We start from the raw sequence: 23,444 nt of genomic DNA on the forward strand, positions 1-23,444 counted from the left end.
AAATCAATAATGTTATATCTAAGTAAAATACACATACTATATATAGAGTACGCAGCACCTTAATTATTATTATTACATAGTGCTTGTACAATATTTTATGCCACAAATGATTTTAAGTGAATGTCATAATGATACTATCCACTCATTTTTAAACCTATAAAAATCTAACAGTCAATACAAGCCCAGATTGGACAATGCATTCAGATCACCGCTTTCAGCTGTGGCTCAGTGCGTAACACACTCGCCTTTGAGTCAGAAGGATGTGGGTTCAAAGTCCCACTCCAGAGGCTTGAGCAGAAAAATCTAGGCTGACACTCCAGTGCAGTACTGACGGAGTGCTGCACTGTTGGAGGTGCCGTCTTTCAGATGAGACGTTAAACTGAGGCCCCGTCTGCCCTCTCGGGTGGAGGTAAAAGATCCCATGGCACTATTTTGAAGAAGAGCAGAGGAGTTCTCCCCAGTGTCCTGGCCAATATTTATCCCTCAATCAACATCACAAGAAAACAGATTATCTGTTTGTTATCACATTGCTGTTTGTGGGAGCTTGCTGTGTGCAAATTGGCTGTCACGTTTCCTACATTACAACAGTGACCACACTCCAAAAGTACTTCATTGGTTGTAAAGTGCTTTGGGACAGCCTGAGGTCATGAAAGGCGCTATATAAATGCAAGTCTTTCTTTCCTTTCCCTGTGCTTTTTAATGATGTGGTGAAAAAAAGCTATCAAACTAACAGAACTATTATGACTGCCACACACCTTTGCTTATCTAAGCTCCACATTCTGATGATACTGTCCTTTAGTATTTTCAGGTTTACTGTTGGAAAAGTTCTTGATCAGGCTACCTCGATTAAAAACTGACATTCTTTTGAAAAAAGAAAATTCTCCCCTTCTTCCATTTTGTTTCCCTCCTGCTCTGAAGGCGCTGACCCTTTCTGGGGGACATCAGGAGCTCTCCTGTACCTTGCTCAAGTAACCAGTCTTCACGAGTCAAGCTGAGTGTCAGCAAACTGTTTGAACATAAGAACATAAGAAATAGGAGCAGGAATAGGCCACTTGGCCCCTCGAGCCTGCTCCGCCATTCAATAAGATCATGGCTGATCTTGGGCTCAAAGCCACTTACTTCCCTGCCTGCTCCCCATAACCCTTCACTGCCTTATCTTGCAAAAATCTATCTCCACCTTAAGTGTATTTAAATGACCCAGCCTCCATGGCTCTCTGGGGCAGAGAATTCCACAGATTTACGACCCTCTGAGAGAAGAAATTCCTCCTCATCTCAGAAGGTTGTCACAGCTGAGCTTGATGTGTCAGTCACACGCTCGCACTTTCCAACAAGAGTCACTGGGTAATAATCAGAAATGTGGACACTGGCCTCCCCCTAGAGATGCTGAGGACAACTGTAGTGTCCATGTGACTGCCTTGCTCAAAATAAGAAAATATTTAACAGCATTAAAGGAGGTCAGTTAACAACTGCAATCGAGGATCAATTCATCAGTCTAAAGATATGAAGAAACAACAAATCACAGTTTTTAAGTACGGTCTTTATTTCTATTGACATGTTTGTTTTCTTTAGGTCAAGAATTCAAAAAGCATAGAGCAGATTTCCTATTGAACATTTTTTATATTGAACAACACCATTTGACAGACTGAGGAAGTATTAAAATAAATCTATGTGGTGAACTTAAGTCCATGAGTCGCTATAAATGTTTATACAAGTAGATTGCAGGGAGAGACAAACGAATTCATAATAGTACATGATAAATATGTTTAAAATACGCTGTATGAAATGCACATCAAATGCAAATAAACAGGTCTGACTCGTGTGCTTGAGGTCTGGTAGATCCAGAAGGAAGAAATGAGCCTCCAGTGGGACACCAGAGTCTTGAATATTAATTGTTCCTATGAAATTCCATTAAAATGAATGGATTAATGTTTCTTAAAATAAGGGTCAAGGGAATGTTATACAAACATATTAAATGTTAATAATGCGGCAATATTTGAAGAGCCTAATTTCAACCTCTTCACATTTGAGTATGTCCAAGATTATTACCAACCACTGCTCCTGAGAAAGTAAGTACACATTCCCAATTCTCATGTATAAAATAGGATGGCAAACTCAATAAATAATATCGGAATCATTTCTTAGATATAGGCCTACATTGTACAAATCTTGTGCATTCTATTCTTCTTAGCAACCATAGATCACCAATGTGACAACACAGGATACAGTAGTGTAGTGGTTATGTTACCAGATTAGTAATCCAGAGGCCTGGCCTAATAATCCAGACAATTTTAGCTCAAATCCCACTATGGGAATTTGAATTCAGTTTTTTTTAAATGTGGAATTAGTAAAAGTGACCATGAAGCTGTTGGACTGTCATAAAAACCCAACTGGTTCACAGATGTCCTTTAGGGAAGGAAACCTGCCGTCCTTACCCGGTCTGGCCTGTATGTGACTCCAGTCGCACACCAACATGGTTGACTCTTAACTGCCCTCTGAAGTGGCCTAGCAAGCCCCTCAGTTATATCATAGAAACATAGAAACATAGAAGATAGGAGCAGGAGTAGGCCATTCGGCCCTTCGAGTCTGCTCCGCCATTCAATGAGATCATGGCTGATCATCCAAATTCAGTACCCTGTCCCTGCCTTCTCCCCATATCCCTTGATCCCTCCCTTTAGCCTTAAGAAATATATCCAACTCCTTCTTGAATATATTTAATGAACTGGCCTCCACCACCCTCTGTGGCAGAGAATTCCACAGGTTCACCACTCTCTGGGTGAAGAAATTCCTCCTCATTTCAGTCCTAAATGGCTTACCCCTTATCCTTAGACTATGACCCCTGGTTCTGGACTCCCCGGCCATCGGAAACATCCTTCTTGCATCTAGTCTGTCCAGGCCTGACAGAATTTTATAGGTTTCGATGAGATCCCCTCTCAATCTTCTAAACTCCAGTGAGTATAAGCCCAATCGACCACAATCTCTCCTCATACGATTCAAGAAGGCGGCTCACCTCTCAGGGCAACAAAGGATGGACAGTACATGCTGCCTCGTCAGCGACGTCCACATCCCAAGAATGAATTTTTAAAAAACTTTCAACATTTACCTTTACACCCTTCATGAGTGCTTTGCTTTTATCCAGCGTTCTATAGTGATTCGTAATTATTGTTTGACCTTCAATAATGACCAGCTGAGGACTGACATGGGAAAGAGCAGCACAGATAAAAGCATAAATAGCAGAATGTGGTGCATATTAACCTTGGCATGTGTGAGTCAACAGTTTCTCCGATGGCAGAACATAATGGGCTTTGAGTTCCGAATAGAAGAAGTAAGATTGGCTTCCAGTCAGGAGCTTGGGTCTGACGGGAACTGTAAAAGTAAATGATACGGGATGACTTTTTTTTTTAAGTGGGGGTATGGGGGCGGTGACAGTGGTGAATGGAAGGGGAGGGATGCCATAGCCGAAAGCTCGTCAGTGAAATTAGCTTGTTGACAAAAAGAATAGTTAGGATTCAAATAGAACAGCAGGGATCACCTGGGTTGAAGGTTGCCTGAATATAGCATTTCATTAGAAAAGACAGAAACGTTACTGATGTGTTGAGGGAAGATGCAGCATTTGAAAGAAGGGGGTGTCATTTTCACTTTGGGTGATGGTGTAAAATGGGCAATATCAAACAAACCCCCCCCCCCACCCCCCATTATACCCCAGGCTCGAACTTCCTTTCCATTGAAGTCAATGGAAGGGAAAATTGAGTGGGGGCTATAATGGGTGGCCAATTCGATATCGCCCATTTTATACCATCGCCCAAAGATAAAATTACCCCCAAGGTGTCTTTGTTCAAAATAATATCACCAGAATTACATTAGGACTTTCAGATTCTTCAGGGAGCAGGAATGTTAAGAACATAAGAAATAGGAGCAGGAGTAGGCCGTTCGGCCCTTCGAGCCTGCTCCGCCATTCAATAAGATCATGGCTGACCTTTTAGCTCAACTCCACCTTCTCGCACTATCCCCATGCCCCTTGGTCCCCAAAAATCTATTGATCTCTGTCTTGAATATAATCAATGACTGAGCATCCACAGCTCTCTGAGGTAGAGAATTCCAAAGATTCACTACCCTCTGAGTGGAGAATATTGAGTTAAAACAGCCACTTGAAAATTTCTCTTTCAACAGTTCTAATGAATAGTTTGTGTCAATCAAATGAGTGTTGAGATTCAAAGAAACTCGGTTAAAATGTGGCGGTTTGTAATAACACACTGTATGTTAGGGTCCAGCCTCGGAGTCCTTAATGTAATTTAATTCTTTAATTCCACATTATCAGGATTCGGACTTTGAGCTTGTAATTATTTCCTAACTGGTCGTGTTTTTAATGGCAGGTGTCCACTGTAGTTCAGCCTCTTGATACAACCCTGTTGTTTTAATATGTCCAGCTATTTGTCTAATGTCTCATTGCATCGTTTCAATGCAGGCATCTCATTGCTTCATGAGAATTGCAAGCCAACCACATTCTAAGAATAATCACAACTCCAGCACAAACATAAATATTACTGCCCCGCATTCCCATAGCAAAATAAGCCTGGGGCATCTGTGTACTTTTTAAAATGAATCCACACTTTTTGATGTTGTTGGCTGCTTAGCTATTGTACGAAGCTAAAGATTTAGGAGTCTTTGCTACGTCATTAGCGTTAGAAATGTTACAGTTCTAAAGCTTGACCCTTTCTGTGGGCTGCAGTAAACGACACGTTACATTCTGTTCAACTTTTTGTATGCCCTGGCACTTGGCGCTGTCTGATTACTTTTTTTTTCAAATCTCTTTCTGTTTTTAAAAACTGGTGGATTCCTCAGTAACTTGTAAATTACCCAGCCCGATCAATAAGGACAATGAATTTTAACTTTCCTGGAGAATCTGACAGTCCTGTGGTAACCAGGTGCCAACTATGTGTGGCTCCTTAAAAATATATGCCATACTACCCCAATCCAACAGAACCTAGGTCAAGGCTAGGCCTGCAGCTGTGCTCTTGTTTCTTACCCTGTTTCCAAAGCTAAGCACAGCAAGGGGGCAGGTCTCTTACCCATCCAGTCGTAGCCAGAGAATCCCCTGCAATGGCTTCTTTTCCCATTACCTCCAGAGTACCCCAGGGATCTATCCTTGGCCTCCTCCTATTCCTACATGCTGCCCCTCACTGACATCATCTGAAGATACAACGTCAGGTTCCACATGTATGTTGATGACACCCAGCTCTCCCTCACCACCGCCTCTCTCGACCCCCCCACTGCCTGTGTGTTGTCAGACTGATTGTCCGATTTCCAGTCCTGGATGAGCTGCAATTTCCTCTAGTTAAACACACCTTTTAATAAACATTTGTTAACTGAACTAGATTTTTTTTCCATACTAAACGAGCAGGACAAATACAGAGAGCAGATTGGTGAGTACTGCTGTGTTTCAAATAGTGGATAAATTCCATTACCTATTAAAAGTGAACTCACTTTGTACAGATATATAATGTGCTTTCAATAAGGGCAGATCCATTTGTTAAAGTCTCCATAAAGGATAAAAATAAATAAATGCCACATCTAGGAGGGTTAGGGTTAGACTACTTGTATGTGCAATACCAAAACCAAAGGAGGTAGATTAGAGCCCTAGAAGCTATTTCTATTATCCGGAGCGCGCCATAAGCTCCTCCAGTGCCTTTTCCCGATGGTTGTTATAGATGAGAAGAACTTCCTTGATATCTTCATGCTGAAAGCCCATCTCATCGAACTGTGTCATCAGGGTCAAGAATTCTGCTGCCTGCGTGCAGAAGGTGCAAGAAAGGAACAAGGAGTTAGTCAGGTTTGGCAGCAAACAAAAGCAACTCCGATTATCAGCTTTGGACATCTTTGGAGAACATGGTCATGAAATCCAGACAAAGAGTAACTGTGCTGCTATCACACAATCTAAACTGAGAACAGAAGGGACCGCAGGGAAACATCCTGTTTGGTTTTATGGAGAGTTTAGAGCTTTCAAATTATCTTAGATCTCATAACTCTGCACCCTATGGCATTAGGAAAGGACCTGGTTACAGAAATTTCACCAGCATTTGTAATTTATAAGCAAGTCAAGTTTACATGGCTCTCCAGCTTAATTTTTAAATTCTGCAGAATGAGCACAAATGAAACGTTTGCAACGACTTGCTTACATTTTGCTGTCCCACATTTAGCTTTCAGAGAAAGACAGATGCCTCATAATTAGGCACTTCAAATATCAGCAGGTGAGCACTCATCGATTATCCTTCGTCCGAAGCATTTAAGTAACAGAAGAATTTCACCCAATTGTATTTGAATATTTGCATGTGAATGTCTAAGAGCCTAATTTAAAGGTCAGAGACCTAGCGCATAATTAAGATAGATCAGCAGGATACAACATGATGCAACAAGTGAAAGGCAGAGTGGAAGAGGGCATGAGAGACAGAGACCAAGACATAAGTGACTGAATTTTCCTTCGCAATGCCACTCAAAATCTAAGTAGGCTCAGGTCTTTAGGGCTATCAATTGATAAACTGCAATCAATAAACTGTTCTTTTTGAAGGTCTGATTCTTAATCTTAATTACTACTCTGTTCTTGAAAGGTAGAATCAACTGCACAATATCATCAAGGTGATGCTAATCAACTCAATGCAAGTATGTACCAGGATCCTTAGACTGAACATATTACATTCTTTTGATAAAAAATAAATAAGCCCTGTGGGATTAAAAGAGTCATTTTAAACAATACTGCTGCAAGAGTAGAAGTTATTGTTACTGATGTTAATAGAAAAATGCATAACATGTTCATATCTTTCTCTGCTATTTTAGTAGAAGTGTTAACCCATTTGAACTAAATAGTTAATGTTTGGTTCGTCACATTCTTACCTCTGAGTTAGAAGGCTTTAGATTCAAACCTCACTGTGGGCTTGGCCAATAATCTAGGCTATCACTTCAGTGCAATGGTGAGGGAGTGCTGCATTGTTGTGCCAGTGTGGTTCACTGGTAGCACTCACACCTCTGGGTTAGAAGATCATGGGTTCAAGCTGCACTCCAGCACATAAGCTAAGCTGACAGTGCCCAGACATGGGTACGTTAGCACACTGGTTAATGAATTCAATAAAATCTGGAATAAAAAGCTAGTATCTGACGTAAGAAAACTACTAGGCACTTGGTCTGAGTATTAAACAAGGCTTTAATCAACTGTTTTTCAACATGGCGATCTAGTTGTGTCCTTCACTAGTTCCTGTTAAAGAATGTCCTGAGCAAGCTGGGCCCATGCCCGAGTATTTATACTCTCCCTGAACAGCGCCACCAGCAGGCCACCCAGTATCATTTCATAAGTCATTTCCACATGAATGACAAGATTCATGTCAGTATCAATAATGATAACCATGAACACTACCGGATTGTTGTAAAAACCCATCTGCCATCTGGTCTGGCCTATATGTGACTCCAGACCCACAGCAATGTGGTTGACTCTTAACGTCAACGATGCTGTATTTCAGGTGGATGTAAATGTTCCCATGGCACTATTTGAGGAATAGGAGGGAGTTCTTCTGATGTCCTGGCCAACATTTCTCCCTCAACCAACAGATTGGTCTGGCCAGTCTTTCATTTGGGAACTTGCTGTTTGAATATTGGCAGCAACATTTGCCTGCATAACAACAGTGACTGCACTTCAAAAGCAATCCATCAGTTATGTTTCTATGTTTCTATGTAAAACAATTAGGAATTTCCTTATTTCTATTGCCATCAGACATTTCTAGATTTAGATTATTCAACAGGATATGGATAAAAGATTTGATAATTTACATTTTCAAATACGATATATGTAAGACAGGATAAGAAAAAAAGGATAGTGCTACTTTTGAAATACAGAATATTAAAGAGCCTCAGACCTTTGCCTCTGAATTCTGAAAGATCTCCATGGCTTCTTCCACTAGCTGCTCCTTATAGCCCTCCTTACAGAGACGGTCCCAGGCACTCAGGTACTTGAGGATCTGATATAAAAATGCTAGACAATTAAAGAGTAAAAGGATCAACAGAAAACTACCCCTAACATTACTTTTCAGGCAGGACTGCAAACATCACACCACAGAAAGGTTGTGAACATTGGTGATTATTGATATTTAATAACATCAGTGTAACAGCCACAAAAAATGTGTCCTCTCAATCTGTCTGATCTATCTCATTGTTCATTTCTCAAAACATTTCAGGCATTTTACTACATAGATTATAAGAAAAGAACTGGAAGCAAAATGAAAACCATTTAATGTTAGCTCAAATTATTAAATTCACCCTTTCCCCTCCCTCCCAGAACCACGATAGGGTTCCCCTTGTCCTCACTTTTCACCCCACCAGCCTCCACATGCAACGGATCATCCTCTGCCATTTCTGCCACCTCCAACGTGATCCCACCACCAAACACATCTTCCCCTCACCTCCCCTTTCAGCATTCCGAAGGGACCGCTCCCTCCGCGACACCCTGGTCCACTCCTCAATCACCCCCAACAGCCCTTCTCCTTCACCTGGCACCTTCCCGTGCAAGCGCAGGAGATGCAACACATGCCCTTTTACCTCCTCCCTTCCCACTGTCCAGGGTCCCAAACACCCCTTCCAGGTGAAACAGCGATTTACTTGTACTTCTTGCAATTTAATATACTGTATTCGCTGCTCACGATGCGGTCTCCTCTACATTGGGGAGACCAAACGCAGATTGGGCGACCGTTTTGCGGAACACCTCCGTTCAGTCCGTAAGGGTGACCCTGAGCTTCCGGTCGCCTGTCACTTTAATTCTCCACTTCACTCTCACTCTGATCTCTCTGTCCTCGGCCTATTACATTGTTCTAATGAAGCTCAACGTAAGCTCGAGGAACAGTACCTCATCTTTCGATTAGGCACTTTACAGCCTTCCAGACTCAACATAGAGTTCAACAATTTCAGATACAGGAAACTCTCTTTTTACCGGCACTTAAATAACTGGAAATCTCTTTTAACCGGCAAAATTCAGGAGTAGGTTTAGGTAAGTTTTACTTCATATTAGTGGCCGTGTAACCGGGGTTCCTGATCTGTGGCCGTGTAACCGGGGTTCCTGCACCTGTTGCCATGCAACAGGGACACCTGGATCTGTGGCTGTGTACGGGGCTCTCGTACCTTGGTAAGTATACCTCTCTGTAATCCGGACTTTTTGATCAACCGGCACCACGCCGGTCCCGTCGGTGCCGGATAAAAAACAGTTTCCTGTAATAATCCCTGCCCCCATTTTTCATGCAGTATGATTTTGCCATTCCCATTTGCAACATTTTCACAGCATGTTCTTTCAATTCCTTCCTCCCCTCCTAAACCCCCTCCCCCTGTCTCTGCACCTGCTTAATATCTGTTACATCTCCAGCTTTTTCCAGTTCTGATGAAGGGTCCCAGACCTGAAACGTTAACCCTGTTTCTCTCTCCACGGATGCTGCCTGGCCTGCTGAGTGTTTCCAGCATTTTCTGTTGTTATTTTAGATTTCCAGCATCCGCAGTATTTTGCTATTATATTATTAAATTAAGTTCTACTTATCTGAGACTTACTTTCATTTAATTATTCCAGTCTTACAATTATTTTAATATATATCTATATCTATATCTCAGCCTCAGTGAAATGTCTAGCCACAAAACCACTTCTACTAAATTCCAAGAATACTATGATACATTGAGAGGAGTTTTAGAACAGCTTTGTAATGAGCTGAATCTCAAATTCCTTGCACTGTAGCTACAAATAGTGATTTTTTTTCTAACACGATTAAAGATTTAGGGGGAGAAATTGGGTACCTTTGCGCCTCCCGCTATGGCCTCCAGGTGGCAATAATGGGGCGGTAATCACTTACCGACCAGGCGCGGCGAGAAGATCGACTCTCGCAATATTCGGCGGGAGGTTTGCGGCGACGCTATGGCGTTGCGCCCCGATCTCCATCGCCCAGAGATCGTGACATCATCGCCGTGCACATCGTCCCGGACCCGAACTTCAGTTCCGCCCCCTGCAGCATCGCCGGGTGAAAACACTGGAAGCTGCAGCAGGCGTTCATCAGGAGGCCGGGCACTTCGGGGGCGATACTTAAAGGTGAGGTGGCCGAGTTAAGAAATAAAAAATCTGAAATGGCGTTTCTGTTTTTTTTTTCAGTTTTCTTCTCCAGTGCTCGATCAGCCCGGCACTCTGCTGCAGTGCATCGGACTGATCGGGCCGGATTGCGGCTGCCGTCGGGGACCAGGTAAGTTTTGCCCTTGCAGAGCCTGCAGCGATGGCCCTTCCCTTTAAGGGAGGGAAGGAGCCTTCCAACGCGCAGCGCTGCACGGCCCAGTGTACAGCGCTGCTCACCCACTGCCCCGCCTGCTGCACTCCAGGAAAGAAGTGGAACACTTGATTTAGTGCTCCACTTTCTTCCTGGAGCGCAAAACCGAATTTTTTTAAAGTTGAAAGACATTAATGCCTGGCGCTAATTTTTTCAACCTTTAAAAGTTAGCGCCCCAAACGGGGCTATAATGAATTTCTCCCCCTTATATTTTAGTGTTTATCAAAGTGAGGCCTGCAGGACAATAACTTCAGAACTGGGTTTCTAATAAAAGTTACACAATATAAAAATACAGAGTTCCTGTTTAATCAGCAGGGTGAGTGTCACTCACAGTATAACTGTGCAGAGCCTTTGTTTATTCAGCAGGTAAGTGTTACTGTGTAACTATAGAGCCTTTGGTTGTTCAGCAGGTAAGTGGCACACACCATATAATGTGTAGAGCCTATGTTTATTCAGGAAGGTAACAGTTACTCACTGTCCAACTGTGTGGACCCTCTGCTTAATCAACAGGGTAAGGACTATTCACTGTATAAATGCAGAGGATCTGTATGACTGTGTGGATCCCTCCTTTATTCAGCGGTGTAAAGGTTACAGTCTGTATGACTGACAGAGATTATCAACAAAGTAAAACTGAATAAGAGAAGAATCATGACCTCTGAACTTCTTTTTAGGCTATCAATAGATTGTTTTCTTCTTTCAAAATTAATACCAACTAAAAAACTATTTTGATAGCCTTTTGTCATCAGCAATTTGAAATGCCTCGTCAGTGGAGTCTGGGTCAGATGCAAAGAGCAAGTCTGGGGACTGGTGGCAGCTGCAAACAGTGCAGCTCATCAATAGAAAACAACCCCGAACAACTGAGTGTCTTTCAAAACATTCACACTTAGAATGTCAAGAATTTCTAGAGCTGAATATTAAAAGGTACAAAAAAAACCAACATTGATGGAACCAAAAAAATGTTTCCAGCTCAGCTTTTCTCATTAGTTTGGTTTCACTGTGGAATTAGTTGAGCAGGAACGAAATAGCAGCAGCCCAAGTGACTATTCCCAGGATATTTTAGCATGTTTAATGCAGAACGATTCCCAGTTTTCTATTCCGCCAGGATTTACTGTAAAAAATAATGGCGCGGTTAATGGCGTTCACCGTTATTTATCCGCAAACCGGACAACAACTTCAGGCGAGCACAGATGCACAGTTAAATGCAGAAGTCTATAAGCTGCTGTCCATAAGCTGCGCGAAAACAGCATCTGGCCACCTGGCTCCCCATTCAAATGTATTGAACGGCGTGACGTTCCTGTACTTGTGTCATTGATATGGACTAAACTCACCACAGAAAGTTAGGGCTTGTCCATTTCAGTCTAAATACCTTTTTAATGGTGTGATAAGTCTTTATTACTGCTAAACAACCTCTCTGGCACTGAAAATTGACTTTTACAAGTGTGGAGTCTCATTCCTTCAGATTTAATTATTGTTGGAGATTTTTTTTAAATGTAATTACTTTTTTTGTTACTTTTCCTTTCTGTCTCTTTTCTCGCTCTCTCTTAACCCAATCTTTCTTTCCCTCTCTTTATTTTGCTTACTTTATCTGATTTGACATTGAGTTCACTATTCTAACTTCCACTTCCTGGATCAGACTCTGCACTGTTTAGTAATGGTTCTTCAATCTGATTGGTTAAGGAGACATACAGTTGCTTGTCCTGTTCTCACAGGTCCCAGATCCCCTGTAGAGGGTGCCGTGCTGTTTGGCTCTCTCACTTACAGCAACTTCCAGTGCAAAAGATCATAAAAATTAAATGGGCAAGGGCAAGTCTAAGAATAGCAGGCGTGTTCATTCTCCAGATACAGTCAATTCTGACCCATTAAGTACAGTACATTATTGCCAACAATCGATGCTTTTAAAGCTAAAGGGCTTTCTTTGGTTTGCTTTAGTGATACTGCCAAACTATCAAATATCAAACCAAGACTACATCTAGAATTCCTTTCACAGCATTTGCTTTAAAGGAAAAGAATGGAGCTTATTAATACAAAGCATTTTTATATGGTTCCTGGAATATTTCTTAAAACAATCCATGTGGTGTTGCCATTTACATGTTCTGGCAGCAAATATTTATAGTGTACTGGTTGTCCTTAAATTTGAAATTTAACCTGCACATGTCAAGAAGAGATTGTCCAGAATCGGTTTGAGTTACATTGATTCCCTGGGTATTTGTTGTGATTAGATTTTTACTTTTAGACCGTCTGTTTCCACTGAACTTATACCGGGAGGACACAAACGCTCTGTGCTCAGGAGGAGGACAGAGAGGTGGGTGCAGGTGCCCCCTACATTGTTTGCTCCTACAACCAGGAAGGTGAATTGGCTATTGGCACTGGTGGCTTTGGACACCTGAAATTCTTCTTGAATCAACAGGGATGGACAGCCCTGGTCACCAACCACTCTGCTTCCTCCGTTATCTAGGAGGAGTAAATAGACCTGTTCACTGATATCTCTAAGCACCCTGCTTCCTCCTCCTCAAGAGGAGGTAGGCCAGGTCACTGATGTCTCTTTCAGGGTAGGATGGCCCTGGATACCCTGATTCTCCCTTTCAAGCAAGAGGACTGGGTGGTCAGTGATACCCCAGCCACTCGGTTTCCTTTTCCTTTGGGTGAATGGAAAGGTCTCCAACTAACTGCTTCTTCAGCTGAGGACCATGATTTGTCAGTGCCAAGATTTTTCAGAGCTGTCGGCAATGCTGCTCTGCAGTTGGTCATTTGGAGGCAACATTTTGCAGAGGGGCTGGTTTAGTCAGCTTTACCTCTTGTCTGACATGGCCTGTTGTAATGAAGGACTGAATTTAGTGACCCTCTAGAAAACTGTCAAATGTCACCTACTTGAGGGTGTACAAGTCTCAATGTCAGTGGAGGCTGGATTTCAGATTCAGAATCTCTGATGGGAGCTCACTTCTTGACCAACTTGCTCATCCGTGAGAGTGGCTGCCTTCCCCAACTTGAAGCTACTCTAGACTTCTTTCTTTGTTTATATAACTATTCGAAATGTTGCACATTCAGAAAGGAAAAACTAAAAAATGCTCTGCTTCAAAAAAACATAAATCTCGATGTGATATTGTGAAAACATTTGAAGAGGTCTCACCATCTCTGGCCCTGCGGGAGTTAACTGTTATATCACACACCTGTTTTGTGCTTTGTTGTCCAACATTCTGGATCGCCCAAATCACTCTGCTTATTGGATATCCCTGCTGCATAACCGGCTGAATGAGGTCCTGCTCTTTTTGACTCAGTGCCAAAAGTAGGTCAGCAGTCGAATCTGGGAGAGATTTGTGGGAACTTGAAGGTCTTGGAGTTGACGGAGGCGCCGGAAGGCAGGAATAGGGACTGGGGGGCTGCGAAAGAACAAACAAACATTCAGAACACAAGCAAGAAAAACATCTCGGGCACGCAGTTATATATCAGCGCACTACACACACTGAACCTTCAGATCTATAAAAGAATTGTGTTTGTTTTTATCAAGGAAAGGATTTGTTTATTCTTCTTCTTTCGTTTCACATTTAGCTGTTCCGAGTGCCCCGAGATAACGTCACATCCAACAGTTGCACAATTACTTATCCTTTAATTTTGGGATATCAAGACCATCATTATAAAACCTACTCACAATCTGCATTTGATTAGAATGATATGATTTTTAAAGTTAGAGGAGTCCATTAAAAGAATATCAAATTATCCTTGTGGCTTGGCTCAGTTCACAGTATTTTACAATTTTGAAACACAATCCTCGTTTCTTGCTGCAGTCCCTGCAGGAAAATCTCAAGTGCAGACAGTAAAAGCTCGGAGATAATACAATATTTAATACATGTGCTTCCTCCCTAGGTGTTGCACCTCTGCACAGTTGTTTAAAACACCACTGAACAAGTTGTTAATATTTGATAAACATTTGATTTGCCCTGGGGGAGCTCGTTTCATGTCCTCTTCTGCATTGCCTGAGATTTGGACACTGTCAGACAAGGTGGGAATGGCATGTGCCAATGCTTTTGTTTTATTTAACAAAAGAGCTTCATGACTTATCGCCATCTCCTGGACAAGCAGGATTTTTCAAAGATGGTTTGCCATCTTTTCCCTATCTTAGTCCTCCTGATTGACCTGCGGTACTGTTTGAGAGTCATAGCCTGCAAGTAAAAATGGAATTTAGGCCTTATTGCTGTTTGTTTACATCTTGCAGACTGGATCAATGTCCAGCACTAATGTCTACTGCATATGTGCTTAAAAAATAATTAGGTCAATTATTAAGGGGTGTGTGACCCCATGAAAAGTGGCCATTACTACTTTCCACCATAAGTCATGTATTAAAAATGACAAGTAGTAAGAACTCTTTGAATTAGGGTTTAATAGTTCCCACTCAATCAGAACATTGCAGGGTTTAAAAGGAAATGATTCTCAGTGAGTATTAGGTATTTAATGCAACCCATTATTTAAATTAGCTGTAACATATTGGCCCAGTAATTCAGGTCCCAATGCGTGAGTAAGCACCGTGTACTCACGCGTGGGCCCGATGGAAGTGCCGGTTTTCAGCATGCACAGCGCATGCGCGGAAAACCGGCATTTCCTTTCCTCTGAACCAAGAGGTTCAGAGGTGGAACGCGTGCGCGCAGGAGTCTGCGCATGCACGCTGAAATTCCTTTTTTTTTACAGGGTTGCCCGTGTGATAAAGCCTCCAGTTTTTACGTGAGAAAAAAGCAGACGTAAGTACTTCGTTTTAAAAAGTAAGTGGTCTATCAATTAAAGTTAGAATTTTTTTTCCACAGGTTTATTATTTTTAAAGACTTTACAGTAAGGTAAGTGTATTTTTAGACCCGATTTGTTAAAAAATTATTTTTTTCAAAAATTGGAATAATTGTTTAAATTAGTTTTTTACAGTTATTAATAGTTAATTTAATTAGTGGGATGTTTTTTAACTTTTATTTGAAGTTTAAGTACTGTTTTGGGCACCCGGAGTTTTCATGAGTTTGACAGTTCTTACTATCAAACTCATGAATGAACTTTTGCAACCTCCGATTGGTTGCCCAGTGCTCACGTGAACCCAGCCGGCTCATCGAACTAACTACGCTGCTGGATCACGCAAGCACAGCGCGCCGGGAGCTAAACCGGGCCACTGACAGGAAATCCACGCAGGGCCAGGCTTCAACTGTCGGCGCGCTATGTAAGTGTAGGTCGGGGGCTTGCACCCGCGGGAAGCCCCCGACACCAATTTCTGGGCCAGTATAATTCTACAAGATGCACTGCAGCAACTCGCCATGGCTTCTTCGGCAGCACCTCCCAAATCCTCGACCTCTTCCACCTAGAAGGACAAGGGCAGCAGGCGCATGGGAACACCACCACCTCCAAGTTCCCCTCCAAGTTCCCCTCCAAGTCACACACCATCCTGACTTGGAAATATATCGCCGATCCTTCATCGTCGCTGGGTCAAAATCCTGGAACACCCTCCCTAACAGCATCGTGGGAGTACCTTCACCACACGGACTGCAGCGGTTCAAGGAGGCGGCGGCTCAGCACCACCTTCTCAAGGGCAATTAGGGATGGGCAATAAATGCTGGCCTTGCCAGCGGCGCCCACATCCCATAAACACATTTTTTAAAAATTATATAAGTATTACCATAACATACAATGCTATCAGTAATTAATTTGGCTGATTCAAGTTTGTGAGGTCACAGGGTTGTATAATGATTTATACATAGGTGGGGATTTATATTTGTTTGTGATTTTTGGGGGGACGGTTAAGTCAGTCACGATTTAGTTGTTCCCTTTCTTCTCTCTCTCAGCTGGGATAGATCAATTTCAACTTTCAAAGCAAACTAAACAGCCAGCCAGGCCCATTTTCAATCCTTGGTATTTACACCGCGCAGTGTCAGATTGCTGCTCCAGGATCAGCAGTTTTGATAGACAGCTGGAAACATGTTAATGAAAAATCTGTCCAGCATTGAGTTAGCAGAGTCTGCAGTGAGGAGGCGGCGGGGGTGGGGGCGAGGAGAATGGTGCTGTGCTGTGCATGTGGGGAAACTACGAGTTTACTAGCTTGGCCTCCCCAAAACACAATGGGCCAGTAATTCCTGTCCCAACGCGTGAGTACGGTCGGGGTACTCACGTGTCTGGCCGGAGGAAATGCCGGTTTTCAGCATGCACAGCGCATGCGGGGAAAACCGGCATTTCCTGCCCTCTGAACGAAGGGGTTCAGAGGCAGAACGCGCGCGACTGCACAGGCAGCGCGTGTGCAGTAAAATTCCTTTTTTTTTTCAAAGTTGCGCGCGTGTAAAGGCCTCCGGTCTTTACGCGTGGAAAAACAAGACGTAAGTATTTAGTTTTTCAGGTAAGTGGGCTTTTAGTACAATGTAGAATTTTTTTTCCACGGGTTTGTTATATTTAAAGAATTTACAGGATGGTAAGTTTAGTTTTAGACCCTATTTTTTTTTTAATTTATTTTTTTCAAAAAATTGATTAATTGTTTAAAACATTTTTAAAAACTTATTTATAGTTATTATAATCAGTGGGATGTTTTTTAAAATTTTATTTAAAGTTAAAGTAGTGTTTTGGCAGCCCATACTTTTCATGAGTTTGACAGCTCTTACTGTCAAACTCATGAATGAGTTTCCCCTCCCCTGATTGGCTGCACAGTGCTCACCTGATCCCAGCCGGCACATCGTACTAACTACGCCGCTGGATCAGGTAAGCACAGCACGCCGACAGCTGAACCGGGCCTGTGACAGGAAATGCAAGCAGGCCCGGGCTTCAGATGTTGGCACGCAGGGTGAGTGCAGATCGGAGGCTTGCACGCGCGGCAAGCCCCCGATCTAACTTCAGGGCCAATAGTTATGTCGGAGCAATATGATAGAGGACAGTGTTAATGAGTGAAGTTTGGTTTTTTGCTGTCGAGGTATTTTCTACACCATTGGGTCTGTCCGTGCCATGCAAGAGGAAGGATGACAACCCACTCCAAGCACTGTCCCAAAGCTGCTCTGAAACTGGTCACCAGGAGACAGACCAGGGTTGCCCAGGGTAACTTACCTCCTATTTTCTTCCCTGCTCTGTATGGAAGTATTTAGTCTGGTCTTGGCCCTTCCAAGGCTGAGATTGTCATCACCATCTTTGAAGTGTGGTGGGCCTATAATTCTATTTGGCAGTCCTAAAGTTAACATTTTGTTAAAAATTCCAGTAGGACGCAGTTTATTTAATAGTCTGTCCAGGAGATATGATTTCCACTTGACTGTACTCTAGCCAACTATTTTGAATATCTAATTATTTATGTGGCTGTAGTGCCAATTGGAAAGACATGACAGCACAAGTAACCCTATTGGAAAGATGATGTTATTGGAAATGGATACTAGCAGTTTAAACGACATAAAAACGCAGAAGATTATTTTTATGGATTGTGAAATTGATCTTTAAGTAGAAGGAATGAAGTATTGAGATGCCAAGATTCTCTGTGAGACACAACACGAAACATTGCGAATCATAGTCAGAACTAGAAGAGGGTAAGAAAGCAGACAAGAAACTGCTGTGATTTAAACAGAACTCTTTTGTCTTTTTGTTAATTGATATGACTTTTACTAATTGTGTTGGATGGCTGAAAGTGTGATTCCGTTAATTGAGTTCACTAAGGTAGTTGAACCACTAAATCGGTGAGGGGAAAATCAGTGTGATCCCTAGCCTTGCTCAATATTTTACTGTCCTCTTTAGCAAAATTTCATTTGTGAGTTACGGACCACATTGTCCTGTGGGACAAACAGTGAGGGAACGATGCTTCCAGTTTCACTGTAAGGAAGTAGTTATTTCATAATAACAAGAGTTAAGAGAAGCGAGGTAACTAAATGTATCCTAGAATGGTCACAGAGCACAGACTTAAAGATTAATATAGGTAGTCCAGTATTGTACAGTCCACCAGGTAGAAAGGTAGGACCCTGCTTCCTATTCACACTTTCCCAGATCTTGCTCATACCGTCAAGAGAAAAGCGAGTCAAAGGTGTTTTCTGCTGCTGGGGGCAGAGAGGTGAGAATCAGAGAACAAGTTTAGATTGAGAGGCCGCTCCCTACCATTGAGCTTTGAGACACACTGGGCTGAAATTCCTCTCTTCGCTGCAGTAGATGTAGAATTTAACCCCTATGAATGCTGGCCCCCCAAACCAGGCTTACTTACCAGTGATATCTTGAAGATCTTATAGATAAATTATTTGAGGTCATTAACTTTAAACATACTTTTTATCCATGTCTGTTTTTTTTTCACTTGGCAAAGAAAGGAATTCTGCCCCTAGGGGTGAGCTTACTCATAATGGAAAGTGGCAGGATGTCAATTTCTGTCCATAATTAATGAACCACTGATAAAATCCTGGGAATAAATGGCTTTGATACATATGATTTCTGAGAATGCAATTTCATCAATGAGTTATTTATTGAAATAGGCATTCTCCCATTTTTCATCCCTACCTTTGTACAGCCATTAGGTATTTTCAAACATGCTGGATTTTGTGACTATATAGAACTTGTTTATTGCTGAGGAATACAATTATACTGATACGGATTTTCTACAGAAGAATGACATCAAGACAGACTCCACTGTAAGATTAAGTCCACAATGGAGTTACAGCAATGTCAGTTGTGGCTCAGTTGGTAGCACTCTTGCCTCTGAGTTCAAAGGTTGTGGGGTCATAGTCCCACTCCAGAGACTTGAGCACAAAAATCTAGGCTGACACTCCAGTGCAGTACTGAGGGAGTGCTGCACTGTCGGAGGTGCTGTCTTTCAGATGAGAAGAAGAAGAGCAGCTGTCCTGGCCAATATTCATCCTTCACCCAACATCACTAAAAACAGATTATCTGATCATTGTCACATTGCTGTTTGTGGGAGCTCGCTGTGCACAAATTGGCTGTCATGTTTTCTACCTTACAACAGTGAGTACATGTCAAAAAGTACTTCATTGGCTGTAAAATGCTTTGGAGATCCTGAGATTGTGAAAGCTGCTATATAAATGCAAGTCTTTTTTTTACAAGAAGATGCCCATAAGTCTTACCGGAAATGGTGGTTTGTATTTTCTGAGTGGAGTTCTTGCTCTAATCATAAAAGACCTTTCCAGGTGGCATCGGGCAAAGGATAATGGTGGACTTCCAATAGTAAATTGCTCCGAGTTCAGATTTTTGCTGTTTCTGCTGTTCTGGTGCTGACAGAACGATTTTCTACCAAGTTTTCTTGGTGTATATCCCTGTGACCAATTTAATCCATGCCTCCTAACTTCTTCCGCACCATCAGTACTGTTACAAAGAGGTGATGGCCTACGCCCAGAGATGTGAGGGAGTCTAGTTAAGCTAGCGCTCAAACATCTCTCACAGTATCTACTTCTGGAAGGGCTATCTGAACAGAAAGGTGAGGAAGCTGGTCTTCCATCTAGGAATCGGGAATGAAGATTAAATTTGCTCCTCAGAAGTGGCACCGAAGGAAGCTTCTGCTTTTCATTTTCATCAGACGACGAGAGTTCATCATCTTCCGAGTACCCGTCATCACTTTCTGAGTCTGATATGTAGGCATCCTTTGAGCGAACATATTTAATGTCTGTCACACTGAAACTCCTGAACCTCTTGGTCTGCAAAACCATATGGCTCTTTTGAACTTTTGTACGATGAGAGTCATCGGTATCCTCTCCCTCAGGATCAGAAAATGCAAGCCAAAATGGTGGACATGTTGGTACAAGCCTTGGAGGTTCTTTTAGGGAACAGTCTCGCAGCCATTCCAAGATCTTCTTTTCCAGAGTAAAATCATACTGTAAAAGATGGCAAATGACATTAGTCATAAACAAAGCGCCAACGTTTTTTCTAGCCACACCAGTAAGAGCTGTGTTAAACAGATATGGGTTGAATTTCCACAGGGGTTCTCCCCATCATCCGAGTAAACCTGCTTCCCCGGGACTTCTGTGGATATTCTGCCAAAGTTATGATGGACAATGAGGAGGGCCCTGCAGAAATTAATGGCAATCATTCAGAATTGTAACTTAAGTAAACTTCTTACGTAGCAAAAGTACTGAGGGACTTTTTTTTTTAAATGGAGGCACTTTTAATTAGCAAATCATATTTTCTCTCTCACACGCATACATCCACATATTAATGGCTTTAGGATTTCCCCTCGCATTGCTCACGGTAATTCGGTTGATATCCTGTATTATAAAGACAGGAGCCTTATACCATGCAATAGTCTCAGGATAAGGGGTTGGCCATTTAAGTTCGAGATGAGGAGGAATTTCTTCACTCAGAGGGTTGTGAATCTTTGGAATTCTCTGCCCCAGAGGGCAGTGAATGCTGAGTCTTTGAGTATATTCAAGGCTGAGATAGATTTTTGGACTCTAGGGGAATCAAGGGATATGGAGAACGGGCAGGAAAGTGGAGTTGAGGTCGATGATCAGCCATGATCTTATTGAATGGCGGAGCAGGCTCGAGGGGCCGTATGGCCTACTCCTGCTCCTAATTCTTATGTTCTAATACACAATATATTGAAGTGGAGCTATGTTCCTTTAGGGCCACACAGTCTAATTTCTGTTTAGTAAATAAGGGCTCAAGTCATTCAGAGTTTAATTGTAGGTTGATCAGGGAATTTTGCAGATTGTAATCAGTTTCAGGTTACATGGCAGAAACATCCAGCACTTTAAGATTGTTTTACATCTGTGTGGCATCTGAAGTGAGATGGACTAAATAATTACATGCACTGTTTTTATTACATACATTATAAAAAGTTTTGGATCCAGCTTGCATCAAACTTTAAAGTGTCACATTTTACTTCCATAGGCAAAACATAAAAAAAGCTCGAAGAACAAAAGAGAAAGCCTGAAATTTACAACTGTCCTCTGCTAGACATCAGCAATTTATTGCACACATTGGCCCAGATTTTGCATTAATAATACTAGTGAGGTTAACAGTGCTCATCGTTATTACGGAGTAAATAGGACAGCAACTTCCAGAGTCCACACATGCGCAGTTCAATGTGGAATTCCAGAAGTTGTGGTCTGAGTTACCCTGCTCCTCCACAGGCTGCGCTATAACAGAACCTTGCCGATAGACTCGGCATTGAAAGACATACAATGGCGTGAAGCTGGGGTAATTACCCACTAGTTACCCACCAATGTTACCTTTAAGCTGCGCAGAATTTTGAATGGGTCGCGCAGCCCATGAAAGGGGCCATGTGGCCCCAAAAAACATTACAGGGAACATTGTTACCCACTAAACACACTAGAAAATGTTAGGGCTGGTGCATTCAAGAGTAAGTGAATTTTTAAGGGCGTGATAAATGATAATTATTGCCAAACAACCTCTCTGGCCCTGAAAATTTAATTTTACAAGTGTGGAGTCTCATTCCTTCAGAAGTTAATTAGTATTGGAGATTTTTTTCAAATTAAAATTTAAATAATTATTTTTTTACTTTTTCTGTCTGTCTCTTATCTCTCTCTCTTAATCCCATCTGTCTGTCCCAACCTTTATTTCACATTCTGTACATGATTTTACATTGAATTAAATCTAATTTATACTTGCTGGTTTAGACTTGGCGTGGCTCAGTGAGGATTCTTCAACCTGATTGGTTGAAGAGCCTCACTGTTTCTTTACCTGCTCACAGATGCCATAGATCCCCTGTAGAGGGCGCCGCGCTGGATTAGAGCAAGTCTCCGCTCAAAAGCCCGCAAAACCTTTGTGGGCAGCTGTCAACAAGGTGAACGGTGAGCACCGTTCCTTCGCCGCTGACCGCAAAATCCGAACCATTATATTTTGATATTGGTTGGACTGGGAGAAGGAGTGGCAAGTATTGGCAACACGTTCAGACCTCATAGTGATCACCGCAACAAAAACACTGGCAGGCGATTTGGAGCATATGCCATCTTGTTGATGAAAGGATGTGCAACTTGGAGGAAGGGTGAACCTAAAGAAAAAGCCAAGCAAATCTGTTAAAAATAGGGAATAAAGTTTTTTTTCAAATAACTCAAATGGGGTAGAAATTGGACCAAGCTGCACCAATTCTATGAGATGGGAAGATTCAGAACAATTACTTTCCTTGGTGAAAAATGAAATTAAAAAATAAATCTCAATTCAATTGTTAAAAGCATGAAAGTAAAAATGAAACTAAAAACCCTGACTTGAAAACATTTCCAAATCTGGAGTTGATTTAGGTCTCAGCTATTTACACAACAAATAGGAATGTAAGCAACACCAAATAACCGTTAAAGATGCTACCAGATGAAAGAACTACTTCAAACAGCAAATGTTGGCAGCACAGTGCCTCAGTGTAATCAGACCAACTCAGGTTAATACAGAACATCTCCTTGGGAAAATAGCAGCCAGTCATATCATCTACTGACTGCTGTAGATAGCAGTTGATTTTCAACCAAGAGCACAGAAGTGGTCCCCCTTCCAACTCTAAACGGTGTTTGAGGATTCATGGCACTTTTTGTAAAGGAGTCACCACATGGCATTGATGTGCCATCTGATATATTAACTAAACATCACAACTGTGCTCCAGATTTCAGACTAGTCATAAGCAACAGTGCAAGACATTAGCTTGTTTAAAAATAATTGGAAAATAAATGTTAAGGCTTTGAAGAGAGTCTTAATCAAATGGAAAACTGCAAAATGGGTCCAACTGAGTGTCGAATTGAGTAATTACTCCTGCTAATACATTTAGTTCCAGATCGGAAACATAATAAAGGAAAATAGTTTCTCTGCTCATTTATCTTAATATTGCACATTATGCATTAGTTCAACATAGTTCCCGTCGCTGAAATAAAGAAAATACCTGTTTCTTTTTGTATATTTGTTCTTGTGTACATAGGTGTTTATTAACTGAACAACCTGTTTAAGTAAATCTGAAACTAAAGGTGCTTCTAACGATGATTTTGGTTGCTGAGTAAGGTGATGTTATGGTGCGCACGCTACTGCCCTGTTTGGATCCATTGTGAACGAGTACTGACTGCAGCGCTAACACCACCCTGTAATCAGAGGTTGTATGTTTCATTCCATTCAGCCTCAGTTGAAAATCTGATTCTAAGTATAATCAAACAAAAACTTAGATGGATATTTGGTGAGCCAGATTGAAAAGGTTCATCAAAACTGTAA

At 41.9% G+C, this 23,444-nt stretch overlaps 1 protein-coding gene across 2 annotated transcripts in view; it reads right to left on the reverse strand.

Moving 5' to 3' along the window:
- Window positions 1-1,522: 1,522 nt before the first annotated feature.
- The window catches only part of ubap1lb (ubiquitin associated protein 1-like b), a 39,471-nt gene continuing 17,549 nt past the window's right edge, over window positions 1,523-23,444 (reverse strand). For both annotated transcript variants that reach the window (XM_085968595.1, XM_085968596.1), the window contains exons 4-7: window positions 19,373-20,116; window positions 13,496-13,705; window positions 7,899-8,000; window positions 1,523-5,785 (exon numbers count right to left, since the gene is read on the reverse strand). In XM_085968595.1, the coding sequence (XP_085824721.1) occupies window positions 5,651-5,785; window positions 7,899-8,000; window positions 13,496-13,705; window positions 19,373-20,116 (1,191 nt within the window). In that variant the 3' untranslated portion in view covers window positions 1,523-5,650. The remainder of the gene's footprint in view (window positions 5,786-7,898; window positions 8,001-13,495; window positions 13,706-19,372; window positions 20,117-23,444) is intronic.

The sequence above is a fragment of the Somniosus microcephalus genome, chromosome 27 (assembly GCF_052327205.1).
Source record: "Somniosus microcephalus isolate GS21.2 chromosome 27, FLI_Smic_1.0, whole genome shotgun sequence".
Taxonomy (NCBI): domain Eukaryota; kingdom Metazoa; phylum Chordata; class Chondrichthyes; order Squaliformes; family Somniosidae; genus Somniosus; species Somniosus microcephalus.